At 42.1% G+C, this 25673-nt stretch overlaps 1 protein-coding gene across 2 annotated transcripts in view; it reads left to right on the top strand.

Annotated features, from left to right (window-relative positions):
- Nucleotides 1–409: 409 nt before the first annotated feature.
- The window catches only part of Lrp6 (low density lipoprotein receptor-related protein 6), a 120438-nt gene continuing 95174 nt past the window's right edge, over nucleotides 410–25673 (top strand). The window contains exons 1-2 of one of the 2 annotated variants that reach the window (NM_008514.4): nucleotides 410–680; nucleotides 25278–25671. In NM_008514.4, coding sequence (NP_032540.2) covers nucleotides 626–680; nucleotides 25278–25671 — 449 coding nt within the window. In that variant the 5' untranslated portion in view covers nucleotides 410–625. The remainder of the gene's footprint in view (nucleotides 681–25277; nucleotides 25672–25673) is intronic. The other variant, XM_006505657.4, reaches the window with a different exon arrangement.

The raw sequence follows: 25673 nt of genomic DNA, 5'->3' as shown, positions 1-25673 counted from the left end.
GGTCCGCAGCTCCACCTGGCTCGGCGGCCGGGCGCACAAAGAGCGGCGCGGGCGGCGACGGGCCGGGACGCAGAAAGTAGTCCCGACCACGCCGGCCCCAGTGTCGGCCGACGTCGCCTCACGCCCTCCGCCGCCCGGGGAAAGAATCCCATCGGAATGCGCCTCGGGAAGACCTTATCCCCGCAGCGTGCGGGGGCTCGCGAGGCTCAACCCGCGGGGGCTCTCCGGGGAGTCGGCGCGCGCGGCGGTCGCGGCTCCCGGGGTCCGGCCGCGGCGCGCTGAGGACGGGGGTGGGGGGAGTCGGGCGCGCAGGGAGACGGCGGCGGCCCCGCGGCGGATCCCTGCGCCGCTGCGAGAGGAAGAGGCTGAATGAGGCGCCGCGCGGGGGACGTGGGGCGCCGCGGGAGGAGGCGGCGGCATGGGGGCAGGCGCTGGCGTCGCGCGAGCCCGGGCCGGAGCGGCGCGCTAGAGCCCTGACGTGCGCCCTTTTCTTTCTTCTCGCGGCCGCGGAAAGCATGAGCGTGCAGACCCGCCGCTGCGGCGGCCGCCCCGGCTCCTCGCCCGCGCGTCCCCTGGCCGCCGGGCGCCGGTGAGGGCCGCGAGCGCGCGCGGTGGTGGGGGGAAGATGGGGGCCGTGCTGAGGAGCCTCCTGGCCTGCAGCTTCTGCGTGCTGCTGAGAGGTGAGGCGAAGCGAGGCGAGGCCGGGGGAAAAGTTGCCGGGGTCCCGGGAGGGGGAGGGGAGGTGGCGGGGACAGCGGCGGGGACAGAGGCCTGGCGCTGGGGAGCCGCGCGAGGAAGGGGCCCGCGGTCGGGGGCCGCGCCCGGCCGCCGCGCACACCCCTGGCCGGCCCCGCGGCGCCGCCGGACAAAGCTGCGGGCCTCGGGGGGACCCCTGGCCCCCCGCACTCCATCGGAATGACTGACGGTGCCCGGCTCGCCTGCACTCGGGGCAGAAAGGGGCTTTTGTAGTTGCGCTTTCAGCACCATTGGTGTTGACCTCCCTCTCCCTCGAAGCCTGAGCTCACCTTTCCCGTGTCTCTTAGGTGAACTTTTTTCTTCTTCTTTAAACCCCACTATTTTTTTTTTCCTTCTCCCCTCTCTAGGCCTTGTTACAACTAATAATTGTCTTCCGCGGGGATAGAATGGTCCTGGGTGAGAGCACAGTTGGAAATTGACTCTAGGGTGATAGGTCGCGCTTTTCAGCATTCGGGATCATCTGAGCCCATAATAAAAACACAAACGTTGCCCTCGTAACCCCTGGTATTCAGGACTCGCCCCCTGTTTGCGGAGTGTGCAAGTGTACAGTTGGCACCAAGTAGGGAAGTCATCCTTGTGTGGCGAGGAGCCTATCCTGGGAACTAAATTATCATTTGCTGGGCACCCCTGGGAACTGCTTGGCACTTTAGTAAATAACAGAGAATGCCCTGGGTAATTTGCTATGGGAATCGCTTAAACGTAGTGGCTCTGTGGTGTTTTGAATTTGGACTGTGAGGCTGAGACGTACGTCCTGACTTTTTGTTGTGTGACAGTTTGCAATGGAAACCTTGTCGACTGGTCTTCAGTTGATGAGCGATGGGGGCTGGTGCCATGGAGAGTGTTGCCTGTGCAAGAATTGAGGTGCTGTTTGACGCCGTATCTTGTTGTTCGCTTTTGTTAACTTACCTGTGCCAGTTAATGGGACCTCTCTGGGATTCTTAGTTATTAATTTAACAAGCTCAACGTTTAAGTCCGTCAGAAGTATGGAAGTTTGCAAAGTAGGATAGTAACTAACAATCTTATGATGTAAATGGGACAGCCTATCATCTATGCATGTGTGTATTTGAATAAGACTATTTGCCTTAAAACCCCCCCACCATTTTCTAAAAATAAGCGTATCCCGAATTGTCTAGTCCTTTTTGCAAATACCAGAAAGATAATTGCTGTTTTAATTTCCATGGCAGAGAACTCAATGTTATTACTCAAGAGATTTAATAATCAAGTGTTTATTTTGTTATAGTAAACTCTACATTGAAAGATTTTGCTGTAGCTGTGAGAAAGTTGTTATTAACATGTGAATATGATTGACAAGTTCATAAGAGTTAAAATGTAGAACTAGTGGATTGATTTAGAGTTGGGAAAGTCTAAATCTGTGACTTCTGATGGCTTTAGCGCCTGAAAGTCCAGCTGCCATTCTTAGAGGGGACATAGGACTGTTTGTTTATTTTGATAACAGGTTTGAGCCTAGAGTTGAGTAGATTCATGCATGAGTTTGGTTTAGAGATGGTGAAGCATGATATTGTGTGTAACAAGATCAAGAAGAGGTAACTGTCCGAAGTGGAGCTTATTTAAATGTAATACAATAATGCTAAGGAGGTCTTTGTTTTTCTGTTTAGCATTATTTAATTGTGAGCATATATCATTCCAACTGAAACTGTCTTTTTGGTGTAAACGATTCCTAATTTAAAGTTTCTTCACTTCTTGGCACTGTTAGCCTCTGTTATAAGTGACAGTCACCCTTGGTTTCCCAGGAGCAAAGTGTGATTTAATTACTTGTAGTTCCCAGAAGAGGTGGTACTTTTACTTTGGGTTTGTGATGATGTGTGACTTTGGGACTTTGTACCTTATAGCCTTGTTTACTCACCAGCAGTTGAAGGTCATTTAATACTGCCATCGCTAGGCTGCACCCTGTCCTAGTTACCAAGTGACAAAGAATATTGGGAAAAACTTGAAAGTTGAGGATTTTAGCACCATAGACTTGAGTTTAAAGCTAGATCTTCATTATTTCTGCTTCTGGTTCTCTCTGTCTCAGCTTATCTATAAAACATGGGTAATAATACCTGTCTGGCTGATTTGCAAGGGTTATTAGGTGTGTTTAATGAAGTAACATAGGAGTGCTTTCCAAATATTAATTAAAAAGTTTTAAAGACAGGATCTTTCTATGCTGCCCAGGCTGACCTCCAAGTGCAACTCAACTCTTCTCCTTTCCCAACCTCCTGAGTGTGGGGGTCACAGGCATGCCTCCCCATATATGGCTATAAATAGTGTTATTTTTATATGTGAAAATTTTTTTTTATTATTTATGGATGTGTCCTCAATTGTTGGTGATTAGAGATTTAATTTGTTTAAGATTCAAGAGTGCTTAAAGTAGATGATATTGTTGTCATTTGTAAGAAGTTGGGGCACAAAAAAAAAGTTGGGGCACTCTCTGTCAGCTAGTTCATTGTAGAGCAGGGCTTTTCTCCGTTCTCTGGCCAGTGTGCCTGGAGTAGCTCCTGTGTGAATCTCAGTTCCTCAGGGCGGCTGGAGTAAGGCAGACAGGGCTTTGCTCTTTCAGACCCCACAGCTTAGGTTAGGTCTAGTCAGGTACCAATAGGAAAAACATTATCTCTGATTTTCTAGATGAAATATTTTTGGAAAGAGCCACACACAGTTTTATAAAAAATTAATTTTTTAATTTTTAAAAACTATGTGTGTCTGTATATAATGAATGAAGCATGGGTTCTCTGGCGCTGGAGTTACAGGTGGTGTGAGCCACTTAATGTGGATGCTGGGAACTGAACTCAGGCTCTCCAGAAGACAGTGTGCACTCTTAAATCCAGCTGCAAGAATTACAGTATTTGAAGGCAAGCATGGAAGCATATGCCTGTAGTACCAGCATTTGATAGGAGGCAAGGCTAGCCCAGACAACATAGTAAGTTTGAGGCCAGCATGGGAAAAAAAAAGAAATCTTTATCAATAACAACCATTATCACCCCCAAAACAAAAAACAAGTTTTCAAATGACATCGAAATAGGTACTTGGTAAGTACTGTATCTTGGTTTTCTTTGAGGAGACTTCTTTTTTGGTTTTTCAAGACAGGGTTTCTCTGTGTAGCCCTGGCTGTCCTGGAACTCACTCTGTAAACCAGGCTGGCCTCGAACTCAGAAATCCTCCTGCCTCTGCCTCCCGAGTGCTGTGATTAAAGGCGTGCGCCACCACTGCCCAGCTTGAGGAGACTTCTTAAAATTCTTATTATTTCCTGTAAAAAATATTTTTATTTTTGAGACTCATACATGCATATAATATATTTTGATCATATTTATTCTCCTATCCCTTCTCCTATCTTCTTACTCCTGACCTCTCCCAGGTCTGTTTTCATCCGCTCTGAACTTTGAGTTCTTTGTCTTTAAAATAGTCTACCAAGTCCAGGTTGTGTTGCCTATCTACTGGTGGGTTTGGTACCATTTACTGGAGCATAGTAAATCTGTCAGGGGCCACACAGGTAGAGAAAAGGACTCTTCCTCCCCCAGAAGCCATCTGTCTGTAGCTCCTCTGTAGCAGTAGGGAGGGGAGCGCATGAGCCTCTCTCCCCACCTCCATGCTGGAATGCTGACATACTTGATCTTGTGTGGGTCTTATGCAGCCCACCACAGCTGCTGTGAGTTCATGTGTGCAGCACTCCTGTCATGGCCAGAAGACATTATTTTGCTCTGCTCCTGCATGACTTTTGGCTCTTAAAATCTTTTAAGATGGTCCCTGAGCCTTGTGGGGAAGGGAGTATAACATAGATGTTCTCTTGTGGCCGGGCTTGTTAATATGACAATTCTCTGCTGCCTGTCTTCCTTCCCCCAGCCCACTTTTTGTAGAGATGTGAATGGTATCTGAACAAACTGAAGTGTTTACAACTAATATTTCTAGAAAAGTGAGTCTTTCAGAATTGATTTCTCCTTTAAATCAGGTATTACAACGTTTTGAGGCAGTCAAATGAATTTTGGCATGGGAGTCGGGATAGCATATTTTTCTAAGTTTGGTGTTTTGTGCTTTGGTTGGTCACTTAGTCTCCTTGTACCTTATTGTCTTTATCAAGCCAAGGGTCAATTTTGGAGATTTCTGCTCTATTTATGGGCTTTGCGAAGTCTGGAAGGTGAAAGGGTCAGTTGTAACTTTCTTTGCACAGTAGCCATCAAACTTGACAGTGATATAGTTTTTGTTACTTTGTTTTTCCTTTTTGAGACAGGTCTGCTTACAGAGTGGAGGTTGGCTTCAGGCTCCTCCTGCCTCTGCCTCCCAGGTGCTGGAATTACAGGCATGTATCACCATGCCTGGCTCTCCCAGCAGCTTTATGTGTGTGTTTGCGTGCTTGTGCACCTGTGTGTGGGTACATTCATCCATGGTTGTAGGCACTAGTCATCTTCCTCAGTTGCTCTCCTCCTTGGTTTTTGAACACTGAGTCTGGGGCTTACTGATTGGCTGGTTTGGCTACGGCTCCCTTGGTCTTTACCTCCCAATCCTGAGACTATAGATGTTTCTGGGTGGTTTTTTACATGGCTTCTGGAGATATGAATTCAGAACCTCATGTTTGCAAGCACTTTACCCATTAAGCCATCTTTTTAAAAAAAATTATTATTGTATCTAAGTACACTGTAGCTGTCCCAGACACACCATAAGAGGGTGTCAGATCTCATTAAGGATGGTTGTGAGCCACCATGTGGTTGCTAGGATTTGAACTCAGGACCTGCAGAAGGCTGAGCAATCTCTCCAGCCCCCAAGCCATCTTTTTAAAACGGACTTTTTAGGGAACGTGTGCTGTGAGAAGCACTGGAGCGCTTGGGTGATCCTCTGAGGGTTCGGCTCACTCTGAGTTGGTAATGGTGATGAGGACTCGGTTTGGGTTGGTCTGAAGCTCTCACCCCAGCTTCCTTGTCCTAGATTTGCTTACCTGGCTAGAAAATAATTTGCAAAACTTGAAAGTTTCAGTTCACTGTTACCAGAAGTGCTAACAGTGTTTACCCATTGATCAGTTTTTTAGAGAACTTTTTCCTTAGCTTTAATTAGAGGTGTTGCTATTTGTTAAACTGACCTGTGTCCTTATCCATGCTTTGACCATCAAAGAGGACTTTTCTCTCTTTTAGTATAGAGGTGGTTCTATAAAGAGATACACATTGATGGAAATTATTTTGTGAGAACAAAATTTGTCTGAATAATTTAGATGTATTGGAAAAACAAGTAACAAAACTGTAGTATAACTAGTGCGGGAACTTTGGTTTTCACTGTGGAAATTTTAGTGAAAGTTTATGTTTGAGATGATTATAGAGGGACCACTGTATTAGAAAGGAGTGGGGGTCTTATCATCCTATTTTTTGTCATTCTGTGCCTGTTATGACATTAAGCTACGCAGTCTGCTTTCCTTTCTGTTCCATCATGAGCAGCAGCAGTTCAGGGAGATGTGGGAGGGAGGCTGAGAAGCAGGGCTGCACAGTATACAGTGTCTGAGGGGCCATGTCAAGTCAGCCCTGGTGGCTGGATCCCAGAATTTACAAGGAAGAGGAAGGAAGAACAAGAGCTCAAGGTGAGCCTCACTTCCCAGAGAGCTGAGGCCATGTGTGGCTACGGGAAATCTTGTCTCAGAATGAGAGAAAATCAGTGCTTACCCAAGTTTAGTAAGACATTCAAGTTCTTGCTATTAGATACTAACCAGTTGATAATTTTTAGACTACATTTTGAAATTTTAAATTTACCACTGAAATATTGTACTTCTGATGTCTTGTATTTTGCCTTATGTGAAATAAGATGGCTAATGGCTAGTTTACATTAAATATTTTAAATATATTTTTTTCTGACCAAGTCTCACTGTAGCTCAGGTTGACCTTACACTTGCTGCGCTTGTCCTGCCTAAACCTCCCCAGATGCTGGGAGCGCAGGTGTGAACTGCCACGCACACCTTGCTTTTCACCTTCTGTTTGTGTGTGCATGTGTAAGCAGGTATGTGTGTTCTTGTGAATGCAGTTTCCATATTTTGAGGCAGAGTTTTTACATTGGTCTGGCAAGTGAGTCCCAGTGATATTGCTTATCCCCGTCTCTCTGTTTCCAGAAGAGGGCATTGGATCCCATTATAGATGGCTGTGAGCCACCATGTGGTTGCTGGGATTTGAACTCAGGACCTCTGGAAGATCAGTCAGTGCTCTTAACTGCTGAGCCATCTCTCTAGCTCCACCCCCCCTTTAAATATGGGTTATAGAGATTAAACTCAGGTTTTCCTGCTTGGAAAACATTTTAAAAATCATACTTTATGGACTGATTCATTTCCCTAGCCCTTAAGGAGGGTGAGTCAGGTGATGATTACTAATAACTAGAAGATAGAGAACTCAAACAATTGATTGGGATACTTTCCCCTTTATTAAAATAGTTAAGCACAGGTAATACAGTTTTATCAAAATAATAGAAAGTATCCAGTTGGTAGATTGCTTTCTGAAGACTGAGTAGATGCGATTTCTCCTAAGTTCTTGAGTGTTTTTTAGCCTTAACATAAGTGTTTTGTGTCTTCTGTAAAATATGTTTCGTTTTAGTGACTACAGCACTATTTTGTGGGATTAATTTTGAAATGTTAAATACATGAAGTAACAATTTGCCCTTGAAATGATTGATTTTGCTGAGCAGGGTATCACATGCCTGTGATCCTAGGTAGTTGGAGGCTAAGACAGGAACCCTGCAGCTTAGAGGCCAGCCTGGACCCTGCCTGGCTCAAAAGAACAAGTACAGAGCAAACAGTGCTGTTCGCTATTAGCACAGAGTTTTTGTTCCTTACACTTGTGCTATGTGTGGCAGCAACTGTACTCAGGAAAGGTTCAGGCTGTTCAGCGTGAGGTTAGAAAACAAGGAAAACCCTTGGGTTCTTCCAATTGAGAGACTGGCACTTTGATGCTGTGGGGCTATTCTCTGTTACATAGCTTGCTTAGCAGGGCTGTGTGTAAGTGCTTTGATGACACTGAAGTATGTAACTGACTGCTACCAAGCATAATGTTGCTGATCAGATTCTCAGTGTGAAACAGAAATGCAAAGGTGGCCATGGTCAGCAATTGCCACCCCCCCCCCCCTGAAAACAGTCATTCAAACAATAAAAAGTTCTACCATCAAATGTTTGATGAGGAAGTATTTTCTGCATTGGACTTGGTTACTCTTTTCACTGTGAGACCCAAGTCACACTGTGTAGATTATTAAGAGTTAGAGTCTTCATTATTTATGGCCAGCTTTATTAGAAAGTGAAGATTAAGAATCTATATCTTCCTTTTAATACTAGCACTTGGGAGCCAGAGGCAGGCAGATCTCTTGAGTTTTAGACCAGCCTGTCTACAGAGTGAGTTCCAGGGCAACTGGGGCTACACAGAGAGACCCTGTCCCAAAAAACCAAAAAAAAAAAAAAAACCAATCAGCCATCCAGCCAACCAGCCAACCAAAACAACAACAACCACCTCCCAAAAATCCTCTAAAAGGTTCCCCTCCAAAAGAAAGCTGTATCTGTGCTTAGCAATAGACTTCCCTTTCTTTTATTTCCTAAACAGCAGGGTTTAAAACAGCACTTCCGTTAGGTGCTGTAAGTATTCTTGAGATGATTTAAAGGGCTCAGGGAGACGCGACCGACTTTGTTAAGTGTAATACTAGGCGTTTACATGAAGTTGCCATAGCTACAGTTTTGGTGTGTGTAGGGAGCGAATGGAGATGTGCAGGATTCATCGTATGCTGGAGCCTGTACTGCACGCACAGGCTAGGGATGCAGAAAGTCAAACACTAAACACTCTCCACTGCACTACAGTCCCAGTCTTTGCTTTTTTTTTTTTTTTTTTTTTTTTTGAGAGATCTCAAATCTGTGTTCCTCTTGCCTTTGCCTCCTCACTGCTGGGTTATGGTATGTACCATCATGCCTGGCTATGATGAGTTTTTAAACCCATTTAAAAGGGTTTTAATCTAAAACCCAGTAAAGGGTGGGAGAGATGGCTCAGTGGTTTAGAGCACTGACTGCTCTTTCAGAGGTCCTGAGTTCAGTTCTTTTTTTTTTTTTTTTAGTATTTTTTATTACACATTTTCCTCAATTACATTTCCAATGCTATCCCAAAAGTCCCCCATACCCTCCCCCCCCACTTCCCTACCCACCCATTCCCATTTTTTTGGCCCTGGCATTCCCCTGTACTGGGGCATATACAGTTTGCGTGTCCAATGGGCCTCTTTTTCCAGTGATGGCCGACTAGGCCATCTTTTGATACATATGCAGCTAGAGTCAAGAGCTCCGGGTACTGGTTAGTTCATAATGTTGTTCCACCTATAGCTGAGTTCAGTTCTTAGCAACCACATGGTGGCTTACAACCATCTGATCTGATGTCCTCTTCTGGTGTGTCTGAAGATAGCTACAGTATATTAAATAAAATAATAAAAAAGTTCTAAAAAAAAAACTCAAACCATTAAAAAGGCTACAATTCACATGAAAAAAAAAACCCAAAAAAACAGAAAATTCCATTAAAAAGCATTTACATAGCATAAAAATCTCCATTTTTAAGTGTCTACCTTTTTTTTTTTATTCAGAGGGTTGTAAACCTATCACCATGGTCTTATTCCAGAACATTATTAGTACTCTCCAGCCGTCTCTGTGCCTCTTAGCTGTCACTTTGTAATCTCTCTCTGCCCCAGCCTCTGAATTTGCCCACTTTGAATATTTCATAGAAATAGAACATAGCATGTGGGCTTTTGTGTCTAGCTTCTTTCTCTTTGCACAGTTTTAATAATGTTTATAGTATAACATGAATCTATATTTAATTCCTTTTATAACTAAGTAATATTGCATTGTATACACATATGAAGAACTCTAAAGTGAATATGGGCTTGCTTGTTGAAGTCTTTAAGTTATTTTTAAAATCTGGTCCCCGTCCCCACCTTTCTGAGAAAGGTTTTTACCCTGTAGTCCATGCTGGGCAGGGACTTGGAGTCTTCCTGACTCAGCCTCTGAAGTGCTGGGCCGAGTGTCACTCACTACACATGGCAGAAACCCATTGAGGTTATTGAAAAAGATTGTGGAATATCATTTCCATGGGCTGCTGAGATTTATCTAGACACTTATTAGCATTTCTTGCTTCTCTCTTTTGACTTATAAATAGCCCTGTCATAGTTAAGCCATATTGTGTGTGTGTGTGTGTGTGTGTGTGTGAGAGAGAGAGAGAGAGAGAGAGAGAGAGAGAGAGAGAGAGAGAGAGAGAGATGCATGCAGAGGCCAGAGGTTGATGTTGGGTGTTTTCTTCTGTTGTTCCCCACCTTACACTTTGAGGCAGTCTCTCAGTGAACTTTGATCTTACAGATTTGGCTAGACTTGCTATCCAAGAGCTCCAAGGACTGCTTGTCTTTGCTGTCTAGTTTTTTGTTTTTTGTTTTTTTTTTTAACCTGAGTTCTGGGTCTCATGCTTGAGCAGCAAGCAGTGTATTGACTGAGCCATCCTCCTAGCTCTTAGTTAAACCATTTCGATAGTCACATATGCTGAGTTCATACTACTAAACTCACATTTAGAAGAAGATAAAAGAGCCTAGAAATCCTGTGTGAAATTCATTTCACGTAATTAGAAAGGTGGGCGGCTAAAATCAGGCTGGGTTGCTAGTACTGTGAACAGAAGTTCCACTTTCAGTGCTTCCTGTAGGTATCAATTTTATCTTTTTACCCAAGTCTTTTAGTAAAGGCAGGGTCTCACCATGAGCCTAGGTTGGTTTGTAATTCATAATCCTCTCATCTCATCTAGGATTATGTGACTGTACCATCATGTTTATTGTTATGGTTACAGGGCTTGGTACGTTGCCCACGCTGACCTTGAACTTCTGGGCTCAAATGAATTTTCTTATCCTTTTAAGTAGCTGGAGTTACAGGCAATGTCACCACACCCATCTAATCACTTTTGATAGAGGACAATAATAAGAGTTTTGGAGTTTGTAAGTAGACAGTTTGTTATAGGATTGCATATAAAGACAGATATGTACTTGGGTAAAGGAGCGGTTCATTTCAGCAGAAGTGCTTTCCTTAGCATCTCCGCCTGTTTCAACACCAACTACAAAAACACTTCCTAGGGAAGGGCCAGAAGGCCGGCAGGAGCTCTGTGGGAGTTGGGCCAAGAGGAGAGGGGTACGCAGATTGCATGATCAAAATTGTCTAACTGGAAAATTCTGGTTTTGTCTGGTCAGCTGACACTTGGAATTGAGGAAGAAAGTTGTACATCTGCTTGCTAAGCTTAGGGTGAGCCAGAGTTTAAGGGCTTGTTGGAGGAGAGAAGTCTGTGAAGTTTGGTCAAGCCTAGTCAGTGGGGAACTGCATGCACTTGTCAGAATCTCCGTTGTTCAGAACAAAACCTGGCTCCTTTGGAGATAGAACAAGAGGTTGTGACGTTAGTTACATTTGATTTGGCCGATTGCTCTCATGGGTGTGACAGGAATAGTATTTTGCCACACATCTAATGGGTCGTTTGATGACTTTGGTCAGAACTTTTAAAGGACTCTCAGATTCTTTAAAAGTCTCTTGAAGCGAGGGATTGTAAGGGAAGAACTCAACATCAGGTGTCAATTCTTGGACCTATGAGATTTAGGTTAAGTCCCATCTTTCAGATGTTCTCTAAATACTGTGAGATTTTGGGGCTGTCAGGAAGTGACCATCCTTAATGTACTCATGAAGCTGGAACTCTGTGAGCTACATAGTAGGACAAGTTTCCAGGAAAGCTCTGAACATAGCCTTTAAATTCAACTGGACTGACACTCCTTAAAAATGTCTGGTGCCATGAGATTAAAGCAGCACTTTGAAAATGACACCCATGGTTCTTCCAGTTGGAGGCAGACTGAAGCTAGGCAAACAGTTATATTCAGGAGGGGCTCTGGAACTGAGGAGATAGGCAAGGAGAAAGGATAATTTAGATTATAAAGGCTTAGACTGTTAACAGTAATAGAAAATCTGAGAGAGAGAGAGAGAGAGAGAGAGAGAGAGAGAGAGAGAGAGAGAGAGATTGAGAGATTGAGAGATTGAGAGATTACTTCACCCAGGAAGTAGGACATTAAAGCACCAGTAATATTGTAAACAAATCCCACATTCACCCTTTAACAGCTCATTCAGCTCTGTGTAATTAATTCTTGTTTTGCTTCATGAACCCATCTGTTTATCTACCAGCTGTTTAGAAATCCTGACTCCGTCTTCTTGTGTGATCTCAAAGTGATGCCCTTAGATACCTGCGCACAAAGGTCTCCTGGCACACAATAACTTTTTTTCAGTGTCAACTGTTTTTTTTAATTGAAGGTGAATATTTGCTAATTTGCAAGTGTGTCCCAGGAAGCATCAGGGTAGATGACAGAATAAATCACATGGCATGACTAACCCTTTACCGATAATTTTAAAGGTGAAAAAAAAAATCTGAATGGTTGCTACAAAAACAATGCAGTTGGCAAGTATGTGTGGTGGTTTTTTGAGGCATGCCCACCAAATTGGGTCAGCCAGAAAAGTTGTAAGATGACTGAGAGCCGACTGGTTAACTTTAGAAGAGGCGTGGGCAGTACATCTGATAAGTGGATTTAGATGAATATAACTTTTTCAGAGAGAAAAAACTAAAGATTTGTAACAAGCATCAGACATAGTGTTCTCAAAATAACAAGCAAACATAAAATACATCAAGAATATGTAAACCTTAAAATAATAAAAAGACTTTGTAGGTTTGGAATAGACATTTCATGTCCATACAGTAAAATTCCTTAAGTTAATGACATGTGTTCTCAGCTAAGAACCTTGGTCTACCTAGAAGTTACTGCATTCAAATTAAAGTAATTAACTGTGGCCAAGTTAACATTGAACCAAAGGTATAATTGGACTGCACTGCACTGTATGTAGTCTTGACACCAAGCAAAGCCGACCCGAGTAACACATCGTTAATTTCTAGTAATTTCATTTTTGTGTGCATCTTTTGAATTCAGAGTAATTAATAATCCCTTGCTTACACTCCTGTAACCTAGGGAGGATAAGCTTGCTTTTGACAGCGCTTACCAATAGAATTCTGGCGTTTGATCAGATAAGCACTATTATTGACGACTTTGGACTTTTATATGTTTTAAAAAAAAAAAACTCTGTAAAAAAAAAAGAAGCTCTTTGTGATATGTCGGGTCCTCTGAGAATCTTAAAGGCAGTATGTTAGACACACTTTATTTAGGATTTGGTTATGAAAGGGCAGGGTGATACTTGGTTTTAATCACACTGAATGTGATTTTTAAATAGGTAGGTAGTCCAATGGTTAGAAAAAAATCCTAGTTCCTAAATGGGGTTTTTGTTTGCTTGTTTTTGTTTTAAACAATCCAGCACATAATAAAGCCAGCATTAGCATGGAGAATAAGATAAGATAGAGAGCATATGCTGTCCACAGGGATTATTACAGTTATTAAGAAGGCAGAGGCAAGCCTTTTAAATCCGCTTTAATCTCATACCTCTGAATTTGGCAATTTTAACAGAGAACACCAAAATCTTAATTTTTCAAAAGGATTCCAAAGAAACTCTTATATAAACTCATTGGATTCCAGCCAATTTGAACAAAATTCCTTTGTCATGATTAAATTAAAAACTTTTATAGCCATTTAGATTTTGTCCAACATTTTCCTCAAACTCATTTTGGAACATTTGCCTTTAGCACAAAACTGTTGTCTTTTCCCTTCCCAAAGACATAGCCTGCATATCTTACATATGAAATTGTTCTGTGTGTCACTATTTTTAATAGTTTCATTTGCATATAAAATTATAACTTGTGTAATTGCAGCAACTGATACTTTAAGACAAAGTTACTTGGACCTTAATTATGAAACTTGCACATCAGCATTTCATAGTAGACTAATAGGACTTAAGAATACACATCTTTCACCTTTTTTTATAGCCAGATGTTTCCCAACAATATAACTTTTCTTTTCTCTCTTAGAATTTTTATTATTATTAGTTTTTTTTTTGTCGTGCTGAGATTCATACTTGGGGCCTTACACATACTACCACTGAGCTGTATTCCTAGCCCAGTACTACTTTTCAAAATAAGTGTTCTTTAATAAGTTCATAGATTTAGTTCTTCTACCATAAAAATAAGAAACTATGTAAGTAGAAAACATGTTTCAGTATAGTTTAACTAAAATGATCTAGATGGGTAATAAACACCTATGAACTATTGTAGCACAAATCTGAAGTTTTATTAGTACCAAAGATTTTGGATACTGTGTTCACATTAGGTTAGTGTATGGTGTGTGTGCATGCACATATCTGTATGTATATGTGCACGCATATGTCAGCACATGTAGTGTTGCACATCTGGAGACCAGAGATCAGTGCTGGGTATCTTCCTCAGTTGTTCTTCACATGTTTTTTTGAGATTGGATTTCTCACTGAACGGATAGGTCATTAATTCAGCCATGCTGCCGTAATCCTGGGATCTACCCACCCTAGGCATTCACCCACCTCCGTCTTCAGCACTGGAATTAAATTGTACTGCTATACCCGGCTTTTCATATGGGTTCTGGAGATGGGAATTTGTTATGTAGCAAGCACTTCATCAACTGAGCTTTTTCCTAGCCTCACGTTGGTTTATTTCAATACATAATTGCTCTTAAAATAGAGTTTGTTAGATTAATCACTTCAGCTAACTGCAAATGCAGGTGTTTTATTTGCTTATTTGGAACTAACCTGTTAAAGTTTAGTAGAATATTTTTAAAAAAATTTTTTATTAGGTATTTTTCTCATTTACATTTCCAATGCTATCCCAAAAGTCCCCCATACCCTCCCTCCCACCCCTACTCCCCTACCCACCCACTCCCACTTCTTGTCCCTGGCGTTCCCCTGTACTGGGGCATATAAAGTTTGCATGACCAATGGGCCTCTCTTTCCACTGATGGCCGGCTAGGCCATCTTCTGATACATATGCAGCTAGAGACATGAGCTTCGGGGGTACTGGTTAGTTCATATTGTTGTTCCACCTATAGGGTTGCAGATCCCTTTAGCTCCTTGGGTACTTTCTCTAGCTCCTCCATTGGGGGCCCTGTGATCCATCCAATAGCTGACTGTGAGCATCCACTTCTGTGTTTGCTAGGCCCCGGCATAGTCTCACAAGAGACAGCCATATCTGGGTCCTTTCAGCAAAATCTTGCTAGTGTATACAATGGTGTCAGCGTTTGGAAGCTGATTATGGGATGGATCCCCGAATATGGTAGCCTCTAGATGGTCCATCCTTTTGTCTCAGCTCCAAACTTTGTCTCTGTAACTCCTTCCATGGGTGTTTTGTTTCCAATTCTAAGAAGGGGCAAAGTGTCCACACTTCGGTCTTTGTTCTTCTTCAGTTTCATGTGCTTTGTATCTTGGGAGTTTAGTAGAATATTATCCAAGCAAAATAAATAATGCTAGTATCATACAGAAACTTAGAAGACATAGAATACAGATACAAATTACCACTTGTAGCATTTTATTTTTTATCTCTTTTGTGCTGGAAACTGAACCTGGGACCTTGTAGATGTGAATGCTTTGCTGAACCACATTCCTGGGTAAATTTTATTAAACCAACAATATTTAATTAGTCTCTCTTGCCAGATTGCCCAAATTTACTTTAACTTACTTAGCTCTTTATTTTTTAGATCGTGTGATTTCCTCAGATTTGATTTGTATCCCAGGTTGGCTAGAAGTCCTCCTGTTGTAGCTTCCTGAGTGTTAGGATTACAGACAAGAGCCTGTAATGACTGGCCTTAACTTGGATTCTTAAAACATTTGGGTTAGTTCCTCTAAAAATACTTTTGAAGGTACATTTCGAATATCTTAGGAATGTTTAATTTATAAAATTACTTACTTATGTTTAAGCCACTCTAAACAGAGTTTCTTTAAGGAATTTTAAAATATATCTGTTAATACCATCCACAGGTAGGAAAATAGCTTACATAGATGGATGCATATAAACATATAGACAGATACAAATAGGACGTTCATATTTCAGATTGGAATTTTCAGCTCATTTTCAGTGATATAAAAAAGCTTATTCTAGCTCTTCTCTCTTTTATCTTGTCGTCACAATTGTCTGTCTGTCTGTCTGTCTGTCTGTCAGAGAGAGAGAGAGAGAGAGAGAGAGAGAGAGAGAAAGAAAGTTCATGCATTACTCTTGTGGCACCATGACTATGAGGGTCTCCAGAGATTCAACTCAGATCATCAGGTTTGGTTGCAAGTGTTTTAACCTACTGAGCCATCTCCTTGGTCACACACACACACACACACACACACACACACACACACACACACACACACCAGACTGTGTTTGTGACTGCTAGACTAAGTTGAGGTTACTTGCTGAGTCAGTATAAAGTCTGAATGTGTAAGTAGACTAATTTTTGAACAAAGGACTGAAGGAAGACCAGCTGTCGTGTTGGGTATCTCCAAATCTCATTTGAGTGATAAAAAGCCTGTTTATAGCTTGAGCTTCTGACTTCTGCCTGAATCCCCACTGGAGGATGGGCAGGCCTGTAGGATTTGGAAATTTGGAGATGGAAGGAAGAATTGGACAAGGTGTAGGTCATTGAGGAGCCTGGGTTATTGAAAGGAGGCAAATGAAAAGATTGAAGGGAGCCTGAGGGAAGGGTGACAACTGAAGGGAAGAGAATGTGTGTGGTACGAGGTCATGCTTAGGTATAGAGCCTTAGGGGAGCCAGTAAGGGAAGATTTTAGGTTTTTAGGGACATTGAAATTCTTCTCAATTGCTTTTAGTAGAAATTTGCCATTGTGAGGCAGTGAGCTAGTTTAGAAGACCCTGGAATACTTATGTTAGTGTCAGAGCCTACGTTTGTTCCCATAGCCTGAGGAACTGTTTGCTTGAAACATCTGAAGTAATTCCTTATGCTATTACAGCAGACAAGAGGTCTGGAGAACTAGTTTAAGAGTTTATATTGGGACTGGAGGGTTGGCTCAGTGGTTAAGAGCACTTCTTGCACTTGCAAGGTCTCAGGTACAATTCCCAGCAACCACATAGCAGCTCATGCCTGCTGTGACTACAGTTCCAGTTCCAGGGTTCTGATGCCCTCTTCTGACCTCCATGGGCACCAGGCACACACATAAGGCATACAGCCATACACACATAAGGCAGGCACTTATATGCATTAAAAAAAAAGAGTTGATCACAGGAACACAGCTTAGCTGCTATTTCTGAACTGGAAAGACATTGAAATAATTCTCAAAGCACTGTCTTTGAGGTAGGGTTATCACATGCCAATAGATGAAGTACTGTTCCCATGAAAGTTATGCCACCATACAGATATCAAATGGAAGTAAAATCTAGGCAGGCCTATTTAGGAAAACACTTTGAAAAGACTTTCACACAGGGCATACTTTGACAGCAGGATCTTTTGGAACCTTACAAATGTACAGAAAGACTTTCACAGGTAATGTGAGTGGGTTTTTGCTGGGGAGGTGACTAGGTTAGTTGGGGTTAGCAGATGAGATGTTAACTGTAGGCCAGTTTAGCAAGTGACTTTTGATGTGGTCTGTTGATATCTGAATGATGGTTAAGTGAGGATGTTCAGGGGCTAGAGTTGTTCTTAGTGATAAACCCTTACCATGAATGTATACAGGCCCTAGTTCAATCTTCAGAATATCAAAAATTTGTGAAGAGAGAAGAGTGGAAGAGGAAAGGAAATAGGGAGGTAGGAAGGAGAGGAAACTGTTCTACAGCTGCTTAAGCTGAGGGTACTTAATCTAGAGTTTAAGGTAAGGACAGCAGAAGTCGGAATACACTTTAATCAAACCAAGACCATGAGTAGCTTCATGGGCATTGATCGGCTCGTGGTTTCTTTGTAAATGCATTTGTTTTTCTGGGCTGGGGATAGGTCTCAGGGCCTTCCTTGTACATGCTCTGTAAGCACTCTACCGTGGAGCCTACTACTCTGCATGGTAAATTTCTCCCTCCCCTCCCCTCCCCTCCCCTCCCCTCCCCTCCCCTCCCCTCCCCTCCCCTCCCCTCCCCTCCCCTCCCCTCCCCTCCCCTCCCCTCCCCTTCCCTTCCTTCCCTTTCCCTCTACATTCTTTTGAACATTTATTTAGAGTGTGTGTGTGTGTGTATATGTGTGTGCGCGCGCATGCACCTGTGGAATTCAGAGGACAACTTGGAGGAGTCAGTCCTCTCTACTGTGGGGATTGAACTCAAGTCATCAGGCTTGTTGGCAGGCATCTTTACCTGCTGATCCATCTTTGCCAACCACTAAATTAGGTTTAGATTAGGCTCTAATGGAGGATTACATTTTTTGTTACTGTTTTTTGGCAGGGTTGGGGATTTAGCCAGTGCTTTGTAAGTGCTGCATAAGTGCTCTATGACATAACTATATCCCTAGTCCTGGAAGATTGCTTTTAAATATTAGCAAAAATATTTACCATATTACTGTGAGCAGTGGACTGACTCAACTAGGCACCTGGAATAAATTAGTTCTAAGGCATATAGCTCTTAATTCTCAAGGAACTGAGATCCTACTTGAAGTAAAAAAATATACTTCAAAAAGGCAAGTATCAAAACAGAGTGTGGAGCGGTAGCATTGTCTTCTTTAGAGTACAGGTGCATGAGGACCTGCATTTGCTCTCTACAACCTGTGTGGTGGAAAGACCTGACTTCTGAAACATGTCATCTGGCCTTAAAATGTACATGCATGTACACACACACACACACACACACACACCCCTTTAAATAAAGCTGGGTATGCTGGCATGCATCTGTATCTTAGTACTCCCCCCCCCCAACCCCTGCAATAAAACCCCCTCATTTAAACAAGCAAAAAAAAAAAGCTTTTTTTTTTCTTTTTTTCTTTTTTCCCCCGAGACAGGGTTTCTCTGTATAGCCCTGGCTGCCCTGGAACTCACTCTGTAGACCAGGCTGGCCTCGAATTCAGAAATCCTCCTGCCTCTGCCTCCCGAGTGCTGGGATTAAAGGCGTGCGCCACCACATGATATAAGTGATAAAAGACTGTAGAGGTTCAAAGATGAAGTGTCAGAAGCCATCTAGGAGAGGCAAAGGCAAGCAAGCGAGATGATGGCCCACTGTTGCATGGCTGCGGTGGGTGAGCTCTGAGAGTGCTGGGTCCTTAGAGACTTTACCCCAGGATTGCTTCTTGCTGCTGATAATGTCTTTCCTGTCACTATCACATAGCCTAATGATTCCTGGGCATCAGCCCACCCGTCGGGCAGATTTCCTGCAGAATCAGTATGAAGATGTACTCTCATTTAGTAATGCTGTGTAAACGAATTGGTGATTTTCATTATTCGTGATAATGATTTTATAGAATTCCTAAGTTGATACAAGTGATTTCAAACCTCCTATAGAATCAAAGCTGTAATTAGAGCTCCATGAGCCATCATGTTTCATGAGCTAATTGCACTAGGAAAAGAAAGCAAACTTGGAGCAAATTTATGATCAAGGACAACATTCCTTCTAGGTTAGGGAAAAGGCCATTGTCTGGTAACTAAAGGTCATAAACTGGGACCGCACAATTTATTATAGGTACAGGGACAGAAAGTAAATGATGGACTAGTCTTTTTATACAAGATTTCAAACTAATAAGACGCAAGGCAGATGATTTGTCTCTTGAAAAAACCATGCTAACTTACTACATTAAAAAATCACTGCTGGGCTGGTGAGATGGCTCAGTGGGCAAGAGCACCCGACTGCTCTTCCGAAGGTCCAGAGTTCAAATCCCAGCAACCACATGGTGGCTCACAACCATCCGTAACGAGATCTGACTCCCTCTTCTGGAGTGTCTGAAGACAGCTACAGTGTACTTACAAATAATCAATAAATAAATCTTTTAAAAAAAAATCACTGCTTTAAACTTATAATGAACTTTTGGAGCTAGTAACAGGTATATCTAGTCTAGTACTAGTCTTAATGAAAAGACATGTAAACAATTCTGCTGTAATTCCTTAAGTCTTACTGATCTATGATATGAACTATTGGCCTTAAACTTGCTATGAACTGTTGGAATGTAAAAATGCTTAGAAAACTGTGTGATCAATTATCCTGAGAAAGTATAAAAACCAAGAACCTCTGTAAAATGATGGTGTAGTTATCTTCAGCTTCATCTAGTATGTGCGACTCTTGTGTATGTCTGAATTTTTCTCTTTTCTTTTCTCTCTGGTTCACACAGTTAATGAACTCTAAGCCTCTCATCTGACCAGTGAGGGGCTATTAAGCCAGAGAGAAAAGAGACCTAGTAACTAACTTTTTTTCCTTAATCTCCTGCTACTGTCAGCAGGAATTTATTGCCAGAAGCCAGTGGTAGCTTTTGGCCATAGAATAGCAGAGTTAAGAAAGAGAAAATTTACCAAAAGTTAGCAACTTTTGACCTGCAATCGCTGACACCACCCATTACTACCTGCCTCAGTGTACCTTGGATGCCGGGCTGGTTACCAACATTATTACTACCTGCCTCAGTGTACCTTGGATGCCAGGCTGTTTACCAACATTATTACTACCTGCCTCAGTGTACCTTGGATGCCGGGCTGGTTACCAGCATTATTACTACCTGCCTCAGTGTACCTTGGATGCCGGGCTGGTTACCAACAGTGAAGGATGATAAGATCTAAATCTAGCCTTGAAGGACTTAGATTTGCTCACTGAGCGAAAAGTATGGAGAGAGCAGGAAAGTGAGCACACTGGTGATGACATATATTGTGATGTGCTTCCAGGTCATATATAGGTTAAATCTGTTTTTATGTGCTGAGATTAGAAAGATGAATTTGGAGTTCCAGGAGGAAGTTGCGTAGTGGAAGGCTAAGGTTTTGGGGCTTCATGTCTTGCATAAAGGGAATGAGGGGCTTTTGAGTTGGGTGACATTTTATTTATTTATTCATATATATATTCATATATATATATATATTCATATATATATTCATATATATATATATAGTAGGAAAAGGAGAATGTTGAGATCATTCACTGTTAGGGAAATTAGATGTGAGCTCATAAAGCCTAGGGCAACAGAGATGTTCTAGAAATTGGGAGCACATTTAAAGAAATAATAAAGAAGCATTAATTACACAGTAATTGGCAGACTAGGAAAAGAGGAGGCATGCCCATAGTAAGATTAAGGAGACCTGGGCTGTGGAGATGTCTGTATGAAAAGTGTAAGTACCTAAGTTTGGATCCCTGGCACCCAAATAAAAACCATATAAGGGTGCTGTTGGGACTCGTCTGTAACCCCAGCACTAGGGGCAGGGTTCAGGGTGATTCTGGGGAGGAGGGGCTCACTGACCAGCCATCCTGGGCTCAGTGAGCGATCCTGTCACAGGAAGTCATCTGATGTCCACCCTGGCTTCCACAGGTGCATGCCTAGGCTAGTGCAGCCATCCTACACTTGTATGCACTGGCCTATGCCATCACCAAAGAATTACAGCAGCCTTGAAGAAGGTTTTAGAGAGAAAAGTAATGAATTTTAAGTCAATGATAGGAAGATTGCAGCACCTCCCATCCTCCCCCACCAAAAGCCTGGGGAATAAAACGCAAGGTTAAGTTGATGGTTTAGAAATCAGTTGTGTAGAGATTCATAATGATAACAGAATCTGGGGTGTTATTGTGGGCCCTCTCATTTGGGGGCCAGAGGTGTGTATGAGAGGTGAGAGAAGATTTGAAATAAACAAGAGACCATTCTGCCAGCAGAGCTATAGTGAGTACTGTAGAGAAGTAAAGAATAAGGACTAGGGAAAGGTTTTTAGTTGGATTTTTTTTTCTTGAAGCCTTTGAGAAAGGTTCAGTTGGATAGAGTGTCTGAGGTCAGACAAAAGAAGTTAATAAAGATGAATTGGTGATGTGTAGTCAGGAGAAAGAGAAGTAGTTTCTTGATAGTAAACAGTTGGGTAGAGTGTTTGATACCTGAGCCTGCCATGAGCCTTTGAAGATACAGAGCAACTGATGGAGCTCAGTCACAGAGAGAGTGAACCTAGGGTGTTGCTTGACCCCACAAAGTAGGAGGGGCATTGCCCCATACTCTGCTGAGGGCAGGAAGAGGGGTGCACAGCCCTGGCTGCCCTAGAGCTTGCTTATGTAGACTAGGCTTCCCTAAACTTTTAGAGGTCCACCGGTTCCAGGGCTGGGATTGATGGTGTGTTCTACCACACCTGGACCCAGAGAACTTTTTGAGAAGTATAAGATGTTGATGGTGTGATACATGCTTAAGTCCTAGAACCCAGGGAGAACCGAACTTCAAGGGAAAAAGAAACAGAGAATGCAGGATAAAATGGACCTTGAGAACTTGTTAGGAGATTGTAGCAGAGGAGTTCAGCCATTTGAATATTGACCAAAGACCTGCCCTCCTTTATTCAGGAAAGTTATTCTCTTTGACTGAGTGAATGCGCAAGGAACAGCAAGGGAGGAAGGATACACCCACCTAGCTGGCCATGAGAGTGGATTCCTGAGCTCCTGCGAGTAGCTGCTGAAGAGATGTGATTTCTGTCTGAGGTCTGGTTGTTAGGAGGTCAGGCCAACACTGTGGAGTAAGCACATGGTGTGCATTATGTTTGCTACTGGCAGGGAGCAGGTGTGCAGCGTCTGTATGTCTAGTAGATAAATATGGTATTGTAATTTTCTCAAGGTTACACACTACTCAGCAGATTCTGGTGGCAAGGTTGAAGGCCATGTTCATGTGTGAGAGAGTAGCTGCATAGACAGACCTTTTGATAGTATACAGTCACTTGAACACTGTCATAACTAGAGCTGATAAATTAAAGATACTAATCTGCTCATGGTCTCCTCCAACAATGATGGCACTCAGAAGGCCCATAAACTTTAAATTACCAGGAAAGTTTTTTAGATTTTTGTAGATCAAAAACTCTTCAGTGGAAATATTAATGTTTGACTTGAAAATTATGAAAGCCATTTGGCTGCTACCTAATGCCATAAACAAGTTTGGTTTGTAAAGTCTCTTGTGGGTGGTAATGCCATAAGTGAAGTATCCGTTAACTAGTACATTTTTGTTATTCTTGAATTGTAAAACTTAAATATCCTGGGACTATTTCTTAGTTTTCTGTAGCAGCCTTTGGCATTTAACTCTTCACTAACAGAAATGGTTTGTTTGTTTGTTTGTTGTTTTTTCAGATATTCCTGTTTGGCTTATACTATAAAAAGCTGAGTAAGACACTAATTGGACTGGTTCATTAGTGTGATGTGTGGATGTCTGCAGTTAGTTCAGGGGGTCAGTGTCTGTAGTGGTTACCGTGTCTGTAGTGGCTACACACAGTAAGCAGAAATGACTCAGCCACTTTTCCTTTTCTAGTGAAGTGAATGCCCACGTGTTTTTGACTGAGAATTTGGGTTTCAGTGTGGTTGGATCAGAAATTCATGTTACCTAACAGATGGGTAGAGCACATGTTCATAATCCAATTTGGTCAATATAGCCCTATAAATGGGCTTAACCATTACTCTTCTTTTTGAGTTTTGTGAGCCACTTAATTTTTTCAAATTAGAATGTTTTTAATTAAGGGAGTGGTACTTTTAGGGGTTGAGAGCATTTGATATTCTTGCAGGGAACCCTGATTCTGACTATAGAAGTCACAGGGTGGCTCACAGCCATCTGTAACTTCACTAGGGGATCTGACACTCTCTCTGGCCTCTGTGGGCACCAAGCATGCACATGGTGCCCAGACATGCAGGCAACACACACACACACACACACACACACACACACACACACACACACACACACACCATTAGCTGCATTTTAAGTGTTCTTGGTCACATGGTTGATGGGTACTCAGTGTGCAGTAATGACTTCCCATTGTCATAGGAAGCTCCATAGGACAGTGGCACTCAGTTCTTAATTGGTGCTTGATATTGGGAAAGTAAATGTCAGAAATTTAGTAAAGATATTTTTTTAAAAAAACAAAACAGAATTTATACTATTGTAGTCCTAGTAATTCAACTCTATCAAAGTTAAATATTACTTTTTCAGGTAAGGTTTCTATCTAGATTTGGTATTAGGTTTAGTCAGAGATCACTAATATTGGACAGCAGGAAGTTACATCAGGCTCTGCTAGGCTGCTTATTTAAGTTTAGTAAGGTATTGATATTATCAATAAAGTTACTTATGCAAAGGGTAAAATTAGGTTTCGATATGTGTATATAGCTGGAGTGAGGCCAGGGAAATTGATGCTCTTGGCAGTGTCTGTAGTAGTTATACAGAGTGAGCGGAAAGGAGTCGCCTCTGTCTTTATAATTGAGACCAGTTTTTTATGCTGCTGTGGGAGCTGCAGCTCAGTGCTGAGTGCTGGAGGGCTCTGGGCTCTGTCCCTGGCTCTGCAGAAAAGCAGTGGGGGAGCTTGACTCTTGTTCCTGTTTTTTCCCCACCCCTGCTTTCCTCAAGAAAGTCAGATTTTGTCTGAATAGATTAGTTGACATTCTCTATAATCATTCATAGATGAACATCATTAAATATGTTTTCTTTTTGGTCTGGCATATTTTTCCATGTGTTATTTAGAGATTATTTCATTTTTCATGTATAAACGGTTCATTACATTTAAAAAATGGTGGTTGATTTTGGTTTTTGGAGACAGTCTCCCTTAGCCCATGCTGATCATAAAATCCCTGTGTAGCCAAGGAAAACTTGGACCTCTGATTTTCCTTTCTCTTTATTCCAAGTGCTGGGATTGCAAATATGTACTACTGTGCCTGGCAGTTGATTGCTTCTTATTCTATTAGTATATTTCTACTTATTTACTAGCTGTTGTCCACATTTGGGTTGATTCTGATTTATGTTATTGCCAACAAATTTCTCTGAACATTTACTCATAGGTATTTGTATTGTTTTATTTATTTTTCTTGTGTATTTATTTCTGTGTATTTAGTTCTCTTGAGTAAATACTTGAGTGTGCAGTGGCTGGATCATATGGGTAGATTGTGCATCTAAACTCTGACAAGCAGTCAGTTGAGGCCGAGGATGTAGTTCATGGCTGGGATTGCTTGCCTGGTGTACAGGAGGATCTCGAGTTTCATCCCCACACTGCAGACAGACAGCTGCAGAGTATGGGTGTTCCAGTAACTCAGCTTTTTAGTATGTATAAAGCTTTTAAATTTTATCTGACACTCTCAATAAGAAAAGACAGACAGAAAATTAATTTCACTTCTTTTTTTAAAGTGCTAGAAAGTGTGAAAAGATTTTAGCCAGTTCACTATTGCTATTTTTCTCATTTTTAAAAAAAGTACGGGGTTCTACTTTTGTGTGTGGTTGTGTGTTTGTTTGAGATTATGTGTAGCACATGTGTACAATGCGCACAGAGACCAGAAGGCGCGGGATCCCTGGTGGCTGTGAGCTATCGGATGTGGTGCTGGGAACCCAATCCAGGTCCTCTGCAGGAGCAGTGAGTGATCTCAGCCTGGGAGCCAGCTCTCCACCTCTTAGTTCCCATTTTATTTTTGATAGTATTTAGTCACAAATGGTGATTTGACTTTATAAGATTCATTTTATAAGATCTGATACATTTTCTTCTTCCTTACATATTTTTCTTTTTGTTTCAGCGGCCCCTTTGTTGCTTTATGCAAACAGACGGGACTTGAGATTGGTTGATGCTACAAATGGCAAAGAGAATGCAACGATTGTAGTTGGAGGCTTGGAGGATGCAGCTGCGGTGGACTTTGTGTTTGGTCATGGCTTGATATACTGGAGTGATGTCAGCGAAGAAGCCATTAAACGAACAGAATTTAACAAAACTGAAAGTGTACAGAATGTTGTTGTTTCTGGATTATTGTCCCCGGATGGGCTGGCATGTGATTGGCTTGGAGAAAAATTGTACTGGACAGATTCTGAAACTAATCGTATTGAAGTTTCTAATTTAGATGGATCTTTACGAAAAGTTTTATTTTGGCAAGAGTTGGATCAACCCAGAGCTATTGCCTTAGATCCATCAAGTGGGT

The sequence above is a fragment of the Mus musculus genome, chromosome 6 (assembly GCF_000001635.26).
Source record: "Mus musculus strain C57BL/6J chromosome 6, GRCm38.p6 C57BL/6J".
NCBI lineage: Eukaryota > Metazoa > Chordata > Mammalia > Rodentia > Muridae > Mus > Mus musculus.
The sequence above is the reverse complement of the archived record's forward strand: the minus strand, read 5'-3'. Positions and strand labels throughout refer to the sequence as shown.